Source organism: Amia ocellicauda, chromosome 4 (genome assembly GCF_036373705.1).
Source record: "Amia ocellicauda isolate fAmiCal2 chromosome 4, fAmiCal2.hap1, whole genome shotgun sequence".
Taxonomy (NCBI): Eukaryota; Metazoa; Chordata; class Actinopteri; order Amiiformes; family Amiidae; genus Amia; species Amia ocellicauda.
The window spans coordinates 4,709,685-4,730,769 of record NC_089853.1 but is presented as its reverse complement, the minus strand read 5'-3'; the positions used below and the strand labels follow the sequence as shown (position 1 = coordinate 4,730,769).

General features: G+C 37.6%; 2 protein-coding genes across 2 annotated transcripts; both read right to left on the bottom strand.

Moving 5' to 3' along the window:
* Window positions 1-312: 312 nt before the first annotated feature.
* On the bottom strand, window positions 313-6,451 carry fgf4 (fibroblast growth factor 4). Its single transcript, XM_066700586.1, has 3 exons — window positions 5,899-6,451; window positions 4,030-4,133; window positions 313-2,996 (listed from the first exon to the last, which is right to left on the bottom strand). The coding sequence occupies exons 1-3, from the start codon at window positions 6,194-6,196 to the stop codon at window positions 2,820-2,822; spliced, it is 579 nt and encodes a 192-aa protein (XP_066556683.1). The 5' UTR covers window positions 6,197-6,451; the 3' UTR covers window positions 313-2,819.
* An 8,312-nt stretch (window positions 6,452-14,763) lies between these two features.
* Window positions 14,764-19,714, bottom strand: fgf3 (fibroblast growth factor 3). Its single transcript, XM_066702890.1, has 3 exons — window positions 19,380-19,714; window positions 17,165-17,268; window positions 14,764-16,143 (listed from the first exon to the last, which is right to left on the bottom strand). Exons 1-3 carry the CDS (start codon window positions 19,654-19,656, stop codon window positions 15,775-15,777), a joined length of 750 nt encoding a protein of 249 aa, XP_066558987.1. The 5' UTR covers window positions 19,657-19,714; the 3' UTR covers window positions 14,764-15,774.
* Window positions 19,715-21,085: the final 1,371 nt, after the last annotated feature.

Below are 21,085 nucleotides of genomic sequence, written 5' to 3'. Positions count from 1 at the left end.
TAAAAATACACGCTTTTACTTTCCAAATGAATTTCATATAACTGGAAATGTGTGTGCATGTGTGTGTGCGTGCGTGCACATGGGTGTGTTTACTTTCTCCCCTTGAGAGGAAATATTACAATAGTCTAATCTGGTATAGTTTAAAGAAGTTTTGAAATGGATGAAAAGTACTTTATGTACATTCAAGATACTTTTTCCTATTAATCAGTGGATTGGAATCTGAACCCATTTTACTGACAATCTGGTTAAACTGATTGATAAATTGAGGTGATATGACACTCTTATTATCCACAAACTGAACGACACATTGAATAGTTTTGCAGAACATGGTTTATTTACTTCTTTTGAGTTATTTTTAAAAATGTGCACAGCACATACACCACAATATTTAACAGCACCTGTATAAAACTACAGACAATATCTGGTAAATGTATACAAATTAAATACATATCACATGACCACAGTATTGAGTCTTTAAACTATCCTCTATTGCTATAAAGCCGACACCTGAATGTATAAACTGAGCATTAGTAGTGTACAACGGAAAGTGAGAGAGAGACATAAATATTAAAATGATGCATGGACAATCTTGGGAAATTACTAAACACTATTTAAAGGTCTCTGACATTCTCTCAGTTTTTACAGCATCTGGTGTCAGTAGCACCGTGCTCAAACCCACCGAGCCACCCAGGCCCTCAGTCCTACATGTTTGATCAATGCTGTGTCTTTATCATTTTGGACAAAGAAGAATCGCATGTAATAATATCCTCTGACTTTATAACACAATGGAGATGATGATTTTTTGTTGTTGTTGTTGTTGTTGTTGTTGTTGTTAGTGTTTTAGCATGAATTACAAATAACGTCACCATCTCTCACCGGCCACATGACTTCAATTTGCCTCCAGGGACGAGTTAGCCTAGATTAGGGAAATATTGTCTTTTACAAACAGTGCTTGTTGCAATGCAAATGAAGTTTACAGAGGAACTATGGCAGCACTTTGGGGATCGTCATGTTCATATTTTCTCTGCCCTGGAGAAAATGTAGGCTCTATCGCTGTGATGTTTGGGCAGTTGATAGGTTTATGCATTCAGGTGGGGTTGATACATTAATTTGCAAATACAAAAGTGAAAACGGTAACAGTACAATACAATGAACTATCAAAGAGAACAAAGCACCACACATTTCTCATAAGTCGCTTTCTAACTCTGAACAGACATCAGGAGATAAGATTCTGGTCCTGATGCATGTGCTGCTTGTTTTCATACAGTATATTTTCCCAATATTTGTGATACAGAAGCAATGTGTACAGCTGAAAAAACAGTGAAAGGAATGTTACATGTGAACATATTTGTTTGGTTTCCTGGAAGGGGTTAAAAGCATTGAAATCAGCATTTATAACTGGCTTACTTCAGAAAAGTGACAGTGCTTTTCCCCCTTGTTCTGGTTTTAAAGATGGCAATCTTGGTTAGCTGTTCAATTTCCCAAGTTCAAACCTTGAAGTGTCTTGTCTGTATTCCATTGGCTACCATGAGTTATATTTACAAAATATATAAAGAAAAATATAGGGTTACTCGATGACCATATAGCGCAGTCTAACAGCTGTCTGCAAATATTTCCCCCATGATTATCCTTACTAAAAGTAAATCACTGGGTAAAGATAGCTCAAACGTGACAAGGCTGAACGAGGACTTAATGGACGCCTGGACAGTTCTGGCTACATATGGAAGGGCAATGTGTCAACTTCTTCGACAGCTTTCCAGAAATTAAAGCGACGTTGTATTCCAGATGATTATTTTAACTGGCAGATTTCGCAAGGAGACTTCTTTACAAATGAAGTGAGGTAGAAAAAAAATAGTAACAGTCTGGGAATGAAAACGACAGCAGCAACGTGTTTCTCCTCCAAAATACTGCACTACAGCATGCATAAAAAGGCGCATGTAGCAACTGCAATGTACTGTGTTTTTAACGTGTATTTAATAACTTCAGTTTCACCTGGTTGCTTAAAACAATACTGACGCCGACTACGCATGTGCACTGCTCTGTCATTTCTTCAAACAGCACATGCACTTTTACCAGAGCTGGAGTCTGACTAAACGCACTCCCAATAATATAAAATATGTACTCAGCATTAACGTCCCTGCGTGTGACTTTAAAACTCTCCGCTTATATAATGGGAAGGCGATGCCTCTCTATCTACTGCCTTATAGATCTGACAAAGATGGACTGCAGGAAAGTTCAAAGTTCACCTCTTGCGGAGCTAAAAACAGATTTGTGGGGTAGGACTTCAACACTGCACTTTCTGTACCCGAAGTAAACAGATACTTTTTAATGAAGTATCAACACTGCACAAAGGAGGTCCGACGTACGATTGCGTCAGTTTGCTACACCATCAGGCTGAATGCATTTGTACGATTTACCAAGAGGGACTAAGACTTCAGATTTCTGTCCGACAAAAACAAACCAAAGAAACACTTATACTTCAGTACTATCACTGTACAATAGTATTTATAAACAGTGCAAATAGAGGAATTTCACTTGTCCTAACACGTAATAGCAGCACACCTGTGATAAAATAAAAAAAATAAATAAAAAAGTTAAATAAACCAGTAGATCTATTATTCATTGTCCCTTGCCTGGAAGGAGAGTTTCCCAGAATTATATAAAAATCATGAGAATTATAAATAAATGTATTCCATAATATATACATACTTAAATTATTAATTTAAATATGATACACCTACTCTTGCATAAAACTCCATTTGAAAGTGCATCGTTTTGTGTCCCCCAGTTCTTCCCCTGCATTGAGCTCAAGTCTTCACTCAGATTCGGGGCAAGAAATGCGTCACTGTCATGGTGGGGGAGACTCGGTTGCCCTTTTTTGTCCTGCCGGTTTTGCCCAGTGCGATGTACATGCCTGGATACACTCCGGATTCATAGGCATTGTAGTTATTAGCCAGGAGTCTTTCTTTAAACTTGCACTCGTTGTTGAAATGGTTCTGAAAAGGCAGAGAGGGGAGGAAAAAAGACACATTTATTAACACTTTGTTATGCTTTTTGGTACTAGTAGTTAATTTGAGTATTAAAACTTCGTCCACCTAATTTTGTCTCCGTTAAAATCGTGGCAAATTGTGAGTTTGCCTTTTTAGTGCATTTTGAGAAATAATCCGATGTCTTTAAACCCCTAATGCCCGCTACAAAACAATATGAAAAAGATTTTTTGTTGTCTACTTGCAGTACTATCACAGAATAAGTCGAAACGAATTAATGGACACTAATTAATTCCACATTAAAACACAATTCAAGCTATGGTGAAGGAAGTACAGTTTGTCTGGAAATGTGAAAAAGATCAGTCAGGCGGCCCATGCCCGTGTGAAAGTATCTGATGGAGGGAGGGAGGGAGGGGTGCGGCAGGGATGCATTCTGTCATTGGACACGAACATCCGGCGCGCCCTTCCAGATGTGCACACCTGCAATTTCAAGCACGACTATATACTGTATGCTTAAGGGCGGGGGGTGTAATTTCGTGACATTTTATATCGTTATATTCGGTCTTGTTGGTATGTTTTTGTTTGTTGCTTAAAAAAAATATTTTAATTGACTTGTCCATTATTTTAAGACAAACGCTTTTGTTCGTGCTGTAGGTGATTTTAAGTCCCTGTAGCGACACTTGGGGACAGCTCAAAAGTGTTATTACCTGGAGGAACAAAGGAGGGGCAGTCTTTATGAGCAGAGCAGGCAGTGCGGGTGGTCCAAGTTGCACAATTGAACTTTCCACAGGGGAAGACGGTGCTGGCTGGCAATGCGAGGAATGTAATGAACAGTCCAAATGATCTACGGAACGACCGTGCATGTGGTGATCCGGCTCTCCGAGAAAACACCGCACAGCACCGAAGCATGCAGTGAATACGCCTAACAATGTGATGCAGAGTGGCTTTCCTAGTGCAGCTCAAGTGCAGGGAGATATATGTCATCGGTCCCCGATAAGAACATCTACAGCGGAAATCACCATAAATCTCTGGTTATACTTACAGATCCATAGAGCTTCCCCTTGCTATTCATGGCCACGAATAGACCACTGCGGACGCCAAAGAGTGTCACAACGCCTCTCTCCACCGGGGATAACTCAAGGAGACCTGCAATTAATAATAAAGCATTCAGAATGGGCCACCAGCCAAATTCAGCACTGTAAACGAAACTGTAAAGCTTTTAATTTCTAAATGACAATAACTGTTTATTGAACACTGCTGTTGTCAGTGGCCATAGACGTTTTCTGGAGGAAGCGACGTTACTCCACGCATATCTTTGAAATGCTATTCCTCGCCTTGAGGCTATTTTGCTATGCAGGCCTAACCCTAAATAGCGGCAGGATTGTGGCACACTTATGTCTTGACACATATGTCATGCTTTATACATTGTTTATTTTATATATGTATGTATGTGTCCCGTTCCCTAGATCACAATGCGCAATGACGCAATTGATCCACTTGCTGATTAGAGCAACATTGGTTTTGGTCTTGAATACTATTCTCCCTGAATACACTGATGGACAGTGCTGATACTTGGACCTAATTAAATGTCATGGGAAGGGGATGACAGGCAGAATGGAATAGCCTACTGACCCCCTGTAGTTTATGATAGCTGCTACTTTTAATGTAAAGCCGTATCATTTAAACTGGTTTAAATATATGACATGGTCCTTGTTGCCCGAAATAGATGTCCTAACGCAAAACAGCCATCTGATAAGGGTGCCAACATATTCTGGCCCTACACTTCTTGAACAGCATAAGAATTTGTCGTAGTATAAATATTCACGAATGAAACATGTGAGTAATGTTTTTCTTCTCCGTGTCTGCATGCTTCCTCGAATATTTTTTGGTCTGGGAAGGATATTAATTAGACTTGTGAGGCCAAAGGGTTAACCCCCCCCCATAACAGATGCGTTTCTGTCGTTCCTAACTTTAGGACTGGTATTACACTTTGACAGGGTTTGTGAATACCAAGTTAGTGATTACCAAAACCTGTTGTAAGACATCCCCAAAGGTTTCTGTAAGCCTCCAGATGTTGAAGTGCATGAACACCTGATTCTTTCCGACATCAGAAAATATGGCTGTGAGCATTTTTGATCCAAGAAAGACGCCGCGCAAATTGTTCAAGCAAGCGCATGATTAGCGCTGTCTTCTAGGCCGCACACAAGTCCTCTAAAGTTACACCTCAATACACGAACTGTGTCCTGAAGCTAACTTGTGAAATACTGTAGAACCCATTCGTCTTCATTTATTAAAAAGGAAGCCTGATGGGGCCGATGCGCTTATTAAGACCCCACGCCCTTTAATAACATATCTTCCACAGATAGCTGTTGTAATTGTCAGTAATGTGTCTGAGCTACACATCATAAATGAACTGATTTAAGGTGAAACTTCCCTTGCATGAGAGTCTGTCACGATCAAGGGTACCACACTGCAACTGGAGTTGGACAATCATTTTCTTATTCGTGTCATATTTGAAAAATGTCAACTATTTAGCTGATCTCGAACTTTGCGCCAGGAAAACAACGTAAATATTCCTTATTATAATTACATAGAAATATGTCGGCCATTTGTTATGGTTTTCGGCATTTTCTATTAACATATCGTATTCTCCTTGTATATGATATAGCAATAAAATACATGAAGTATTATTCCCCTAATCATATCGCGTAAAGCGTCAGTGCTTTTCAAACCATGAAAATTCAAAAATGAAAAGTGTAAAACAAAATCTATCATTAGACGTAAAGCACACTAACAAGTTATTTAAATGCGTATATATATATATATATATATATCATCATATATATATATGATGACAACTGCAACAACTTCATACTGGCGAAACTGATTTTATTGCATTAAGTGTACTTACTGTATTCATTTTCGCTATGTACTCCGGTTATCTTTCCGTCGGGTAAGACTTGGATATGAAACCCGATGCCAACATTGCAGTATAGACGTCGCAGCCTTTTAATGCCCATCAGATAGTCACTGTCCCGGTTGATCTCCTTTTTCTCCCCGGGGATCCGAGCCAAGGAGCGGGAGTAGATGGTCTCCCAGTGCCGCTCCAGGGTGCCGTTCTGCCGGCCAGGCAAGGGAGCGCAGCGCACCAAACTGGACACCAGTGCCAAGACCAAGACGGCCGATTGAGTGGTCATCGTGATCAACATGGACACACGTGTTTCCAGGAGTCAAAATGCAAACTAAAAATATCTCGGCTTCTCTCTCCGCTATGTTCTTATGTCAAAGGGAAAAAAAGAAGCAAACGTTCACTCCTAAACGCAGCCGCCACTCTCCACTTGATGCCGCATGGAGTCGGGTTGAAGGGCAGTGGTTTCTCTGGAAGTTTATTCGCACTTGATCCCAAGTTGTTTGGAGTCAAAGGAGAAGTTAAGAAGTGTTGATCGACTATAGCAGCACACCCCAGCCATGCCTGCTTTTCCCTCACCGACGATATTTATATCTGCCTCTATACCTATTACATCACGCCACCTACTGCAGCTCAGGGCTTCAATCCACTTTAACACAATCGGCGCCCACAGATGCCTCACAACTCCAAACAGACTGCTTTCTTACAATATGTGCTGCTAACGTTGTAAGAAAAGGGGGGTGCAACAAATGTCAACATGATCACAAAAAAATATTCCCTTGCAAATGCTAATGTAGAGCGGACTGCGCGTTAAGTCAATGCCAGCCTTCTGCACACAAAGTCCGACTTTGTGAAACTCCTTGGCATTTGGATCAGTGCAGTGCCCTGGCGACGTGGTATATGGGTTTTCTTTGTATAAACCTTCCTTTATTATACGCCAAAAATAAAATAATTGATGTATGGGAGGATGTACAATAGGAAATGACAAACCTAACAGACTGAAATGTCGTACAGGAGACAGTCCTATAAATGAACAATAACAGGAAAAAACAAAAGTCCTTTTCTGCGGATTGTAAAAGCTACTTTTAGACTAAAGATTAAAAATAAAATTAAAATAAAAAATGGGCTTGTGCACAGAACAAGGGGAACAGGCATAAACACGATAAGTGCACGTATTGTCTGATGAATGGTGATCACTATTAATGTTACAGTCAGCTGTGATTAATTGTACTTCAGTTCATTGCAGGCTACAAAGGCGCCTGACGTCAGCTATTAAGCTGCAATAGAGAGTGATTAAAACTTAATTAGATACCGTTTAAGTGGGTTATCAGTTACCTTTGCTGTTAGGTATCGGGCATTGTTTAACACCTTACATTAGCATCCCTGCACTGTGAGATTGCGTTTGTGATGCCAATGCGTCAGTCTATGATCTGCAACTGCTGAAGTAATGCATGGAGTGTCTGGTCATGAGTCAGGGTCGCTGTACCCTGCGGTAGTTTTGTCCGATTCATGCCGTGCCGATTCCCCACTGTTATGGTAAAGGATGCCACGCAAAACAGAGTGGCCCGGGGCAAGGTGAAAGCGCACAGAGGTGCGAGAGCCGCTGACCTTCTTGCGTGATGTGTAATTGAATGTAGTTTCGGTAGATCTAATATCACACCGACGCGATTGATTGATTGATTCATTGATTCATTCATCCATTCATCCATTCATTTCTTTATTTCTTTATTTAGTGGTTTGTGTATGCATATATGTATTCATTCATTTGTTGATGGGCTTTTAAAATATTATAGCCTATTGATTAGGCATGAAAGTGATCTTTGTAACTAGTAGGGTGAGATGTACAGAACTACAGTTCACTGGAATTCAGATCAAGGGGTTTTCAGCAAAGTCGTCGTTAAACTGTCCTTTTCCTTATTTTATTAGCATCCGTAACGTTGAGAGAATAGTGCTAGCTGAATAAGTAATGATGCAAATATCTGAGTAGTCATTTTAGAAGTACAGTGACACTTGATCGGGTGTTTTTCACTTTTTGAGCAATTTTATTAATTTAAGTTTAAATTCTTTCACCTCACGTCGTTGAAGTCTTGTGATATATAATCAAATTCTGATAGCTGTTCAGTACCACTTTGTTCCGTTCAATCAATCCAATTGCCATCCCAGTGCCCAGTGAATATGGTTATTGAGGACTGGTTTGAATTATCAATCAATCATGTAATCCCAAAGGTGATTCACCTGAAAACATGGATAATTTCAGATAACCCTGCAACTGTGCACTGTCGAGACAGAGCACTTGCATATCCATATTATTTTCTAAACATGATCATAATCAAAGTGCAGCCTATAGGTGACGCACCCGTTGACTCACAAGTTCGACTCACGACCCAAAGCTTTTATTTATGAAATTGAATTTCAAGCAGGTAGGTAAAAAGGTGATAATAACCTGAAGGCACAAACTGTCTAGGAGCCGAGTGATGAACAACCCCAAACTACTCCCACCGTGTTCTCATGTCTAGTGCCTCATATCAATGTAAAATTCACATTATCTGAATGTAGAAGTAGGGATCATTCAGTCCACTATTACATACCCCACTGAATTGCTTTGATGTGTCCTTTTAAAGGTTTATACTACTGCTCAATAAATAGTGTTCATTTTGGGGGAAGGCATTTTTCTACATATCAGTCCAACTATTGGAAAGCAAACTGCGCTGCGCAATTATTAAAAAGCAAGTGTAGTCGCTGAGCAGAAGATGCGCATGACGACGTTTTCTCACGTTCACGTCTGGGTGCCTCTCTATATCAACCCACTTGTGTTTTGCATGGGGCCAATAGGAGCTGGGATGCGGTCACATCTAGGGGCCGGACACCGAATAGCTGGACCTGTCGCTGGGCGACCTCTCTCATCTAGGGTCCGCTGGTTCCCTACATGCTGCCTACTGACCCACCATGTGCACACAAGCCACCTCTATTTCTGTCGCTTTATTTGATCTCTGTGTGTCTTCCTAGTAGACCTTGGCTTGTATCTAGTTGTAAGCATTGGCCTGATCAAAACCACCTATTGTTGCGCACATTGTTGTGGTGACACATGTTGCAGACAGCGGAGTAGATCAGAGCAGGCAGTTGCCAAAGAAAGCAGTCGAGATCCAATAGCTAAAGTAGCCTCGGTCTCCAAATATTTGGACAGGTAGTCTACTTGTGTAGGAAATGTACCAGAACACTATCCGTATAGGTTTCTGTATTAATTTGTAGCAGATTGTTATAAACCGTTTGCAGTCAGAACAACTAAGTCAGAATAATTCATATAGATAACTAACGTGGCATTCGTTAACATCTCTGAATTGTATTTTACAATAACGTATTCGTTGTAGTTAATTTGTCTTAAGAGGATAGAAGAGAACGAGCGTGCAAATCAGGCTTTCAAAGAGAACTAGATAGATTTCTTTATTAACGTTCATTTAACACACAAAATCCCGAGAAGAGGACGTGCATATGTAACATGTAGATGCACCCATTCAGTCGCTGTCATTATCATTATTATTCATCTATTTAGTTGGTTGGTTGGTTGAACTACTTGTTTAAATAGTATTAGATACCGATGACAAAAAATACATTCAAAATTATACGCCATATAAATGTAGTGCATCACTATGCAGGGAACTTGGTTTATGCGTAAATTGTTTTTGCTTTATGTTATATAACATAATTAAACTTTTAGCCTATTCATATAAATGTAAATGATTTATCGTTTAATAAACTTCTGGAGTCGTTACAGTTTTTAAGACTTATTTATACTACTACAAAATAATTTTGAAAGGATCTGAAATAGTAAGTACCGGCTTTACAAATGAATAGCTTGGTGACATTTGTATATTGCGAAGCATATAGAAGCGATGTTCTTACAATGTGATTTCGCTCAAGTCAAATTGTCCCCATAAAGTGCATGGTGATATTCCAATTATATCTATCGGTCTATATTTTAGGGTTCATGAGAGCTTTTACTTTTCTATATTATAATTACCATAATCTTACTGTAATACAATGGGTATTTTTATCTATATCTGTCGCATCAGTATTCGTACATTTGTTTCGCTATCCATGGTGCTGTACATTTCGTCTGCCGGATAAACAAACAAACAAACAAAAACTTCAGAAAAAAGACTTTTTATGTATGAATGTATTTACTGATCATTTAACATTTCGTTTTCTATAAATGTTATTGAATATGTTGGAAAATAATTGAAAATATTTATTGTTGAGATATTGTTTACTTCAACAGGGTCTAATTGATCTTAACCTTTTAAAATAATTTTGAATAAAGAGGAAATACGGAGCCATAAAGACTCTCTTGCTGTTTATGGGGGTACAAACCAACATTTTTCGTTAAGGCAACAAAATAAAGAAAAACATTCTCCACATTTGTTAATTCTTCAAAGATCGACATATTTAACATATTTAATATAACTTCATATATATATATATATATATATATATATATATATATATATATATATAATACATAATATATGTATATTCCACTAGATTGATTGTGAATCTTAATATTATTCTGTCATTGAGATAAATTCAATTGTTATTATTTAATGTAATGATCTGTGATGCAAACGAATCAGCCAGCATGTATTATTCCATAAGACCAACCGTGTAGGCAGCGGGTGCAACTCCCAAACTTTGGAGAATCCAGAAGATATTTATTCATGCTAGTCTTTATCATAAACCAAATAATAAATCTGAAGGTTGGTCAGGAGTGTCCCATTGCACGTTTATTAGGCTATGCAGGTATAGTAAGTACATAAATAATGAAAATATCTTGTAAATGTGAGACATAGGTGAGCATGAAACAGCATACATCTAATTAACTGCCTACATCGTTATAGTTGATTTCATGCAAAGTTATGTAGGAAATCAATGCAGTTTACAGAAAGCTGAGCATGTGAAAGTGCATTAGAAGTGGATTTTAAACCCACTTTGTTCTCCACAGGAGAAAGATTCACATCACTCACACCGCCCTCTATAGGGCGATCAGAGAATTGACTCCTGTCTGATATGAGGCTCAATTCCGGGCTCACTGCAGGGTTTTTTCCTAATCATTTTAGAAAGTTCTTATTTCGGAATGATTGTAAAAATATAAATGCATTATGCTTTTATTTAAGAGATTTGTGTCTGATTTGATTGATTATAAAACTTGACAGATTATTTTAAAGATTTTATGAAATTGTTAATATCATATTTGTGCTTAATTTGTATTTAATATGGTATTATTTATGTATTCTTCATATATTTACTATATATATATATATTTATTTATTTATTACCTTAGTAACATTTGCCAGCTGAATTCTAATTCAATAATCGTGTCTAAACCAGTTTTTGGGAGTTCATCAAGTTAAACAAGTTAAACCAAATAATGGGAATAACTACAAATAAATCCTAGTAAATTACAAAAGAGATATTATCTACAAGATCAGGATTAAGGTGAAATAGCTCACCTTTTAGTTACCATATGATGTAAAAAATCAGATGTTCAGATGGTAGTTCTGTTATGAATATAAATACATTTTTAGTTTAAGTTTATTTGTGTTTAGCAGGGGACATCAGAATACATAACTTTCTTCCTCTCAGTATAGTGTCTATACATCCAAAAATAAAAACTGATGCTTAAAACAAATCAAAACATTTTCTCATTGGGATATTTTCTTAAATTAACGATTTAAGCATTGAAAATATTAGGCTTTGCTACAAACACAAAAACTATTTTACAAGCCACATATGCATCTAGACATTGTAAATCGATAAATTTCTCATTATTTTTGGTACATCCCTACATTAGATATTTTTCTAATTACTTAATAATAATATAATAATAAATTCTAGTGGTGTTTAAAATTATAGTATTTGCTTTGCTTGAATATTTAGCTACTGAGCATTAAGTACTTTTCTAAACAACCAATTCAAATTAAAATGTTTGAATACTCCTAAAGTTATTTTTAAAACAATAATATATATATATATATATATATATATATATATATATATATCTTTCTTTCCTTTTAAAGTCAAACCCTGAAACCTTCAAAACTTCATATAGGCACACGGAGACAGATGTTGATGATAAAAAAATTAAAAAACAAAACAAAACTGCCAGCATAGATCAGACAAAGGGTTCCAGTACAGAGACAGGTTTTGTACAGGAGGAATTCTTGACTATACCAATTAGACAGGAATGAGCACTTGTCACTGAAAGCCCCACAGACTGCATGGAGAGACGCTGAATAGCAGTAGCTTTAATTGGACAATCTTTCATTAATTCCCTGGAGTCGAGCATGAGGTCTTATCTTGGCATCTGATAACACTCTCGTCCATTAAACTAGGGCAAGGAAGGTCATATATATATATACTCATAAGTGTGTTTGTGTGTAAATATATTTAGATAGCTATAGATACATGTGTGTATATGTTCTCTAAATACTTTAACTGGGATGAAGGCATTTGTAAGATGACTTCGTGCTCTAAGAGTAATCTAGGAGAATGTCTAATTTTAATGATTATATTTGTGTTTCTGGCATATCCCTCTTGTGGTGACTTTAAACGGTACATATACCTACAGCCTTCCAGTAAATCAGAATGTTCCTTCACTCCTTATACACGAAATTCACCCTTACAATGTATTGTCCTTTTTATTATATATTGCACAAATGGGAAATAATAAATAAGAGAAAACTCCTCCCGACGTCCTGCCCCTAGGGTGCACTGTCTACAAGTGAACACGAGACGCGGGTTTTGCTGCGGCTCCTAGCTTGCAAAGGGTTACAAGACTCCTATTATCTAGTTTTCTGACTGACTCTTTTGACTGGGAGTCTGAGGCTTTGAACCCCAGGGTGTCATGACAAAAGTAAGCTTGCTCCAGCTTCGCTGCGGCCGCTGTGCTGAGGGTGGGAGGGAATGTTTCACAACTGTGCTAATGAGCATCCCTGACCCCTTGACATGGCTGCACACACGTTATTGTGCTGCAGGTCAACACCAAATGCTTGATCAGGACCCCGAACCCTAACCCCAGTGCTTCTGTTTACCTATTTAATGCAACTGAACTAATAAGGGCGTCATGTGTCAATATAGATATTCCAGGGGACGTCTACAATCGAGGAGGTAATTTGTTGAGGTTAATACATTCATTAGTACAATATAAGAAATGCTAATATATCCTATATTTATTTATATACTATATATCCTCTTATGGTCAGTGTGTGGTACGTTTCCAAACTCCCTGTTTTGAAATGTTTTAAAAGATTTTCCTTCAGGGAATTGCAGTCCTGTACAGTCTATGTGTGGGTGGGGGGGTTTGTGTTATTGGTGTTGTCGGTTTGGCTACATTATCAATGTTTAAGAGGATCACTTGACAATCTGCTGTTATCTCAGCTTACCTAAAACAATCTTCAGCACATTTTGAATCCTGCTTATTCCATATGCGTTGATGGGGGTCTGTTTGAATTCAAATGGTCTACAGCTTTGGTTGGAAGCAATGTTGGGCTGTGATTTTAAACTACCAGAACATGTATTCGTATCAACCAAATACATCACCACCGTGCCCCTGCAGACGGCATTTCCCTGTTTGTTACGCACTTTTAATTTAGCCAACCTGAAAGTTAGCATCCCATAAATCAATTATATCTACTCCACAGTGGAATGTAGGTAACAGCTGAGATACTCTAATCGAATATCATAAAATATATGTATTTGCAGCTAACGTGTTGCTTTTTGAGTGACATGTTTAGTCTACAATTCATGATGCAGTAAGTTTTAGTTTAGCCAGAAAGAACCCACGCATTTTACTCCTTTTACATTTTTTTTTACCTCCGTTAACATATTTGTATTCTTGTTTTAAGTGTGTGAATATGTGGAAAATGTAAGTGATGGGAAAGGCTGTAACCTTTTCTCCCATAAAGCACAGAAATGGTGTATGGAGGAGTTGACATTTGAACTTGAGACTTTGTAGAAAGAAACAAAAAGCGGTTTGAAATGCTCCACAAGATGATCTAAAGGTTTGGCATTGTGTGTGAGCATTATAAGTGCCATGCACTTTATAAAACAAAATGTTAGACTTTCTGTGAGGCAGTTATTTGAAGGGATTGCCTTGTTTACCAGATTTTAAGCTTAGTGAGTTTGCAAAGAGAAAGAAAGTCGAAGGCAACATACTTTCCCATGTTTCCCTAGAGATATTGCTATTGTCAGAGGCTAGGTCCCTTAAAGGAAGCTTTCAGACTTTAAAAGTATAGAATAACTTTTTTGCTCCATAGTTTTTAACCCCGATCATACCCTGCTGAGAGCATTTCTCACTTTGTGAATTGCAAACCGAATGTTGACACTGTCTTTGGCAACCAGAATAACCCAATAACTGTCTTCACATTTTATTATTATTACTATTATTATTATTTTAGGACAAGATTCCCAACTCCCCCCTCACTCAAAAGGCAAAAGGGATGATGTCACCTGTAACAGTGTACACTACACACAAAGAGCACTCTCTAATGGTCTCAAGAGAGATGCTTCGTTTCACAGCGGTAATTCAGCGACACGGCAATAATAGCAGTTTTATCCAAAGACTGATGGATCGGATTCACTGAAGGTGCTCTGCTATTAGTTTCACTTTTCGAAATGAACAGACAGTCGCACACCAAACCCCATAAATGCGTTTGTTCCTTGTTTGCATGGGAAGGGACAGAGACGGGGAAGAAATGTCTGCAAAAACGTGCCACTCAAACACAACACACTTCACTTCTGAAATCGAGCACCGTGAAGTGAAAACACACAACTTGTACAATTACAAATTCTTTTATTGGTGACATTTTTCTGAAATAATTTAACCTTTTTACACAGTGTAAAAAAGCAATGTAATGCCAGCGTTTTAAGTCTTCAAATTCTGTAATCTGATTTCACGTCTGAAAAGCTGCTTTGCTTCTCCACAGTGGAATCCATTTTGGAGCTCTTTATGAATAGGCTGGATACTTAATTTAATAATTTATGAAGGCGTTGCCTATCAAAGACATTTTTCATATTAAAGACTTAAAACGCTTAGACCTATAAAAGCCCAAAAATAACTTCTGTTAGTGGCATAAAAGAAGCAATATCTTTAAACTCCAGTTTAGATCTGTCATTTAACTTTATGGAATAGACTGATAGTAGAGTAAAGTTAAGAACAATGTTAAATGGATTAACTGTCTGTCATCAATAATTTAAAGCATAATGGAACTAAATAAATATGAATAAAATTAGTTATATAGCAAGTCACTTTTTTGAAGTTTTAAGACAGTAGACTATCACACATATGAAAATTATACATCACATCTCTCTCTGATTGCTTTTTTTTTCTTGTTCGGGAATCAGAAAAAAAAGTGCTAACTACCCTCTATCTTTTTACATTAATGTTTTCTTTAACTTAGTATAATATTGCAGGCTTTGTCTGATGTAAAAAGTCTATCGAAACAAGAATAATATAGAAAACTATTGTACACATATATACATTAATTATCTGACATGAAAAGGTACAGTACAGAAAACGAAATCTACAAATACTTGTGATAAAAAAAAGTAGAAAATATTCCAGCAGTGTTGATTTTGGTCACATTAACTTATTTATCTGTACAATGTAAAAACAAGGTATTGTAATTAAAATACTCTTTTCCCCTCCTTTTGTCATCTACACATATGAAACGCCTTCATGTTTATTCTATGCCAATGCTTAACCAATCTTCTCCAATGGTTAAAACGCAGTAGTGATTGTTTTTCTGTTGTTCACACTTCCGTGCACCTTCAGGGAAGTGTCTGAAAAGTGTTTTACCTACAACATCTTGTGACAGGAGTGCAGCTTCAGTCTGGGGAGTCTTTGACTTGGAAGAGATTGATTCTATGTCGGCGCCGCCTGCGCTCACTCTTGCTGGTAGGTCTCAAAATGTTCTCCCTGTATTTGGCGTTTGAGTGAAACAACCGTACCATTTCATGGTCCTTGTTTTCCAGCACTCTGGGCAGAAAAAGGGATGCTTTCTCTGTCCGGCGCGTCTTGAATCCCCTCCTGGGTCGTCCTTTCCCATTGATCGACACATACCAGAGTCTTTCTGCGCTTGCCCTGCGCTTCCCCCCTGTCGACTGTGGCGCTGTCCGGTAATGCCGAGATGCGTAGGTGTTGTAGCCCAGCTCGTGGATTCTCTCCACAAACTCACAGTCTTGGTTATAAACATCCTGTGGAACAATGAATGAGAATATATTATTATTTATTCATTTTTATACTAGTATCCAGTTTATTAGGAAAGTTCATAACATTGTTTATTCATCAAGAAAATTCAAGTAGAACTGTTTTTTTCTGCTAAAATGTAAATTAATAAAGAATATTAAAAAGTAGATATCAATCTGGTGCAAACATTGTGGCAGAAACTGAACCCCTGCAAACAATTTAAACCTTCAGTGGTTTTAAAACCCATATCTGACTTCACTGTCATTGTAATACTTCGAATATATTCTTTCTAAAAAGGGTTGTTTATTAATGCATCACAAACAAAGCACAAACTAAAAACCACAGTGCTATATATTGAAGTTGTTTGGATGAATGGTGAGTGATACAGTATTTAATATCAAATAAAATCTCAGCGAATAGCAGTAGTGACAGATGGGTTGTAGATAAACCCCTAGGCCATACACTGAAAATGTACCCATCATACATTTAGTTTAATGGCATGAGATCTCTTTGTAAGAACTTGTTCCTCATGTGGCCATAGTGGGCTTTGATTCTGTCAGTCCTAATCCTGATCAATACTGAATTACATCTCAACAGTTAAATGAAGGGGGACATATTGTTCGACACAGTATGATTAAACAGACTTTTTTTCATATTCCGAGCCTGGTAATTACCCAAATCCCAACTGTGAAAAACACACTGATGTATATGGGATTAAATGGACTTTAAAGTGTAAACTGGTTTGCCCTACTAGTTGTCATAATAAGCGTTGTGGTTGTGAGAATAGGAACAATAACTGACAATGACAATGTTTAAGAACCAGGCAGGAAATGCGATCTCAGTGTCACACCATCGACAACAAGACATATCAAAGACGTTACACAGCGGAGACTTTGCAATTTAGTGTAATTGCGGCCCGCTCATTGTGTGGGAGTACTACAGAGAGCAGTGGGAAATAGCCTCCTTGTAGCTAACTATTTTCAAAGGCTTTTATCTGAATCTGGCGTTTATAAATGTGCTGTAACTTACCGAGGCATAAAGGCGTCCCTTTTTATTCATGGCCAGATATCTGCCCGAAAACAGGCCCTTTATGGCCACCACTCCAACATCAACGGCTGTGATCTCTAAGATGCCTGCAGAGAAATATCAGAGTATTAATTTTTGACTGAAGTACCATAAAAGCTTGAGCTAAGTAGTAAGTGTTTCATATTTACACAAACACAATTGGGCATTATTCAACATAACCACCATGCTTTGAAAGTCATTTTGTGATGAATTAGTCTTCAAATCCTTTCTAATGTTTTTCAATCCATTTTATTTCAACTGAACAATCCTCCATGGAAAGCTTAAGATATAACAGCATAATATATTTGGTTTGAGATTATTTCAGTGTTTAAAGTGCTTATTTGTACACTGCAACAATGTCACCCATATAGATTTGTTTTTGTAAATAGCATTCTGAATAAGTGCAGCTGCAAGTACCTGCCCAGTATGAAGCGATTAGTGAAAGTGCCCGTTTGACTTTTACAAAGCATCAAGCCACCAAAGATTTTATTGAGACCTCGAAGTAAGAGTTGGATTAAACCCTGACAGAGGTCAATGAGATTTAACATCAATCCAAAGAAAAGTTGAATGACATTGAACTACAGGTTCAGTTAATCCTGTAAAAAAGTTTAAATCCTTTCATAATGCCTGACATCTGTTTCCTTGTCCCAAATAGCTGAAATGTAGTTAAATCCTTTGCATCATGCAGTCCGTTTGTGCTCTAATGTTTAAAAGCATTTCAGACGCTTTAGCAGAGTTGAGTTGAAAGTCACAAAATGATATATGATTTCGATTTGAACCGTTTTACACATACGATGCTTTAGTGCTGGACATACAAAACTGGGAAATAAAATGCGTTAATTTAAATAATTATTGAAACCTGTCACCAAAAGCACGCTATTTTAGTTGTATGCCTATAGTGACGTTGAAAACATGATTTGCACGTTCAAATTCAGAATATGAGAGAGCATTTTGGAAGTTATTGTATTTATTTGTTTTGTTTATATGTTTATTTGTTTGTTTTACTTTGTACAATTAGACCAAAAGTGTTGCCAGCTATTTCAGATGATAAACTACGTTTATCGTTTAATTATCAAAAGGTTCACTGGATTTAAATGTGGTGGCGTTGTGGGGGCGGGGGTTTCTACTGGAAATAGAAACTTACACTTGCATGCTTATGTCATAAACAGTTATAATCATTAAATATTCAACTTTTTTTGTTTTATGTTAAATATAACATATCGTTTTTATTAATATCGGGTGGCATTTGTTGTTTTTGTTAATTTATATGATGTGCATCATCTGGCTAGGGTACAAAGCTCAAATATGAATACACTTTTACAAATTCTGTGGAGATTTAGAAGAAAGTGACACGATGAACACCATTTCTGACACCAAAACAAACAATCAAATTGTCTTTTCTACTGGACTCTTTTAATTAATTTTACCTTTGCAGTCTGTCAGAGTGATGGGGTTCATTCTTTGCAAGCACAGAAAAGACTGATTCGCACGATTGACGGGAGCTCGATATTGTTTTATTATTGTTTTATGATTTTGTATTGTTGTAAAAGCAGAAATGCTCGACTAGTCTTAACCCAGCCCTTGAACTGCAAATCCGACTGCTGTGCATGTGTGTGTGCAGGTTTAAGGTTTATTAATCTTATATTTACATATTTAGAAAACAGTTATCTGGTCGTATAAATATATTTAAATTGCATCACTAAATGACCAGTAAACATTTGAACCAAAGCAACTAAATGCATGCATATTATCACCTAATAATGTGTGTGTTTGTATGTATGCATGTACATGATCATCAAAACTGCCATTAAAATATATCACTCTTCGTCACTATGCTGCCGTGGTGAGGAACAGTGCAAAATATTTATTCAAGTTCAGTAAGTAGAAAATATGTCCAGTGCTTACGTCAAATAAAGCTCGCTGCCTCGTCTTTTCTTTGGGAAATATAATCACAGTTTATACCCGCAGATACACCAGTGTATCGGGCAACTGCATAGGTGTGGGAAAGAATATACTATACATCAACAAATGGCTGTAAGTCCATAACCTTAACACCGATAATCATAGCCATAAAATATTACACATTAATCATCTGCATTGCAATGTAATAGCGAAAGCTTAAATATGTTATACATGTTTTTAATCCATTCCGACAATTTGTACATATATAAGTACTTACTAAATGGGTTGTTCTCCTCCAGAGAGCCGTCTATTTTGCCGTTGGGGTGTATCTGCAGATGGTACTTGGTGGCACAGTAAAGCTTCCTGCGCCTTGGCGCTCCTCCGAGGTGCTCGTAGACCCCGCCGCGTCCCCCAGCATCTCTGCGCTGCCTGGGGTCACACGCCTGGCCCCTGGCACAGGGAGCCCCCGGGGTCCTAGCCAGCCTTGGAGACAAAGATTCCTGCTTACTGGGATCCAAGAAACTCAGCAACAACAAAATCACAATTATAACCATTGTGGCATGGCCGAAAATCCTAGTCTTCTTGCTCGAATGGAAAATACTGGCACAAGGGGTCCCATTAAATAAGTCTTCCTCGCCGCTGGCTGAGTCGCAAAGCGCACTGATCCAGCCCAGGACGCATTTGCAGCTTTATCTGTCCCGATCTCTTCTTTTTATCTTGCAATGATCTAGTGAAGCAGTAGTCATTGATTAGGGCCACAGCCGCTTGGAGTCGACTGGGTGGTGATCATGGGTCCCCCTTTTGCTCTCCAAAATAGACTGCCTCTTGCAAAAAAAAAGCCACTGGATTTCACCAGGAGTGCTATCGTGAGATTTCGTTGATCGACAGGGCACAGAAATAAAAGGACCTGCCAGCAACAATAGCCTGAACTCCGACCAATTGATACAAAGGAGAAGGGAGGCAAGGTATCAGTCTTGTGTGAACTGTGAGAGCGCAGCATGGATAATATTACACAGTATTACACACAGTGGCTTATTGCGGAAAACCGCATCACAAAGAGCAAAGCCATCCGAGGGCAGAGCTTCTTCTGAGCCCTTCTTTTGAAAGATGCAAAAGGCCAATTATACATTGGAAAATTATACACTGTGGGCTTCGGATGCACATTCCCTGGGGTCCGCTCCTATCAATCCCAATTCACAATACGCGCCAACTAGGGTTGAGTGATGCTAAAATGAAGCAACTTACACATGTGGCTGGCAAGGGCTTACATTCAAAACAGCTGTATAATAAAAGATGTGAGGTTCATTCATAATGATCCTTTTTTCTCTTTCTCTCAACACATTCCTATTGAGAATGAAACGATTTTCTCCTTTCAATGTGTGTATTTTAAACTAGTACAGTTTTTTAAGTGTAGATCCAAATTAAAGTATAATTTACACTTTACAGTTCAAATACCCATTTTAAAGGAAACGAATCCCCTTAGTATTCAAATTTAAAGGGTCTTTGAATATGCAATCATTTACTGAGATACAGTTAAATACAATTGTGTAAGTGTAGATCAATTAGTTTACACTTTAAAATTAAAATATTTGTTTTAAAGGATATGAACCCCATTATAATTTAAATTATGCAATAATTTACTATCTATTTAAATACAAAGGTATTACTTTCAAAATTATTTACAAAAGGAAATTACATAGGCAATACGTATACAACACAATAATATGAAGCAAACAGACTTGAATAATATACACACGCGATTTAAAATGTAACATGATTTAATTGCCATTTTATTATTTAGTGAGCTTTTTTCTAATAAAGCCGTCTAATTGTTCCTCAAAACACCATTTTGGCAAGTCTGGGGTAATTGGTCTTCTAAAGAAATGTGCCATTCCAGAGCAGAGTACCAGTCTGACATATTATCTTACACATTAAAGGAAAGGAGGAGGAGAAAAAAAAAGAGATGCTTTTACTGCCGAAAAG

What these genes read in the sequence shown, in the direction of transcription:
- fgf4 (XM_066700586.1), bottom strand. Translation starts at nt 6,196, where the DNA reads ATGTTGATCACGATGACCACTCAATCGGCCGTCTTGGTCTTGGCACTG. An exon ending in ACATAGCGAAAATGAATACA is followed by an intron (nt 4,134 to 5,898) that starts GTAAGTACACTT and finishes TATTAATTGCAG; the next exon opens with GTCTCCTTGAGTTATCCCCG. An exon ending in AGGGGAAGCTCTATGGATCT is followed by an intron (nt 2,997 to 4,029) that starts GTAAGTATAACC and finishes CTGCCTTTTCAG; the next exon opens with AACCATTTCAACAACGAGTG.
- fgf3 (XM_066702890.1), bottom strand. Translation starts at nt 19,656, where the DNA reads ATGGTTATAATTGTGATTTTGTTGTTGCTGAGTTTCTTGGATCCCAGT. An exon ending in GGAGGAGAACAACCCATTTA is followed by an intron (nt 17,269 to 19,379) that starts GTAAGTACTTAT and finishes ATTTCTCTGCAG; the next exon opens with GCATCTTAGAGATCACAGCC. An exon ending in AGGGACGCCTTTATGCCTCG is followed by an intron (nt 16,144 to 17,164) that starts GTAAGTTACAGC and finishes ATTGTTCCACAG; the next exon opens with GATGTTTATAACCAAGACTG.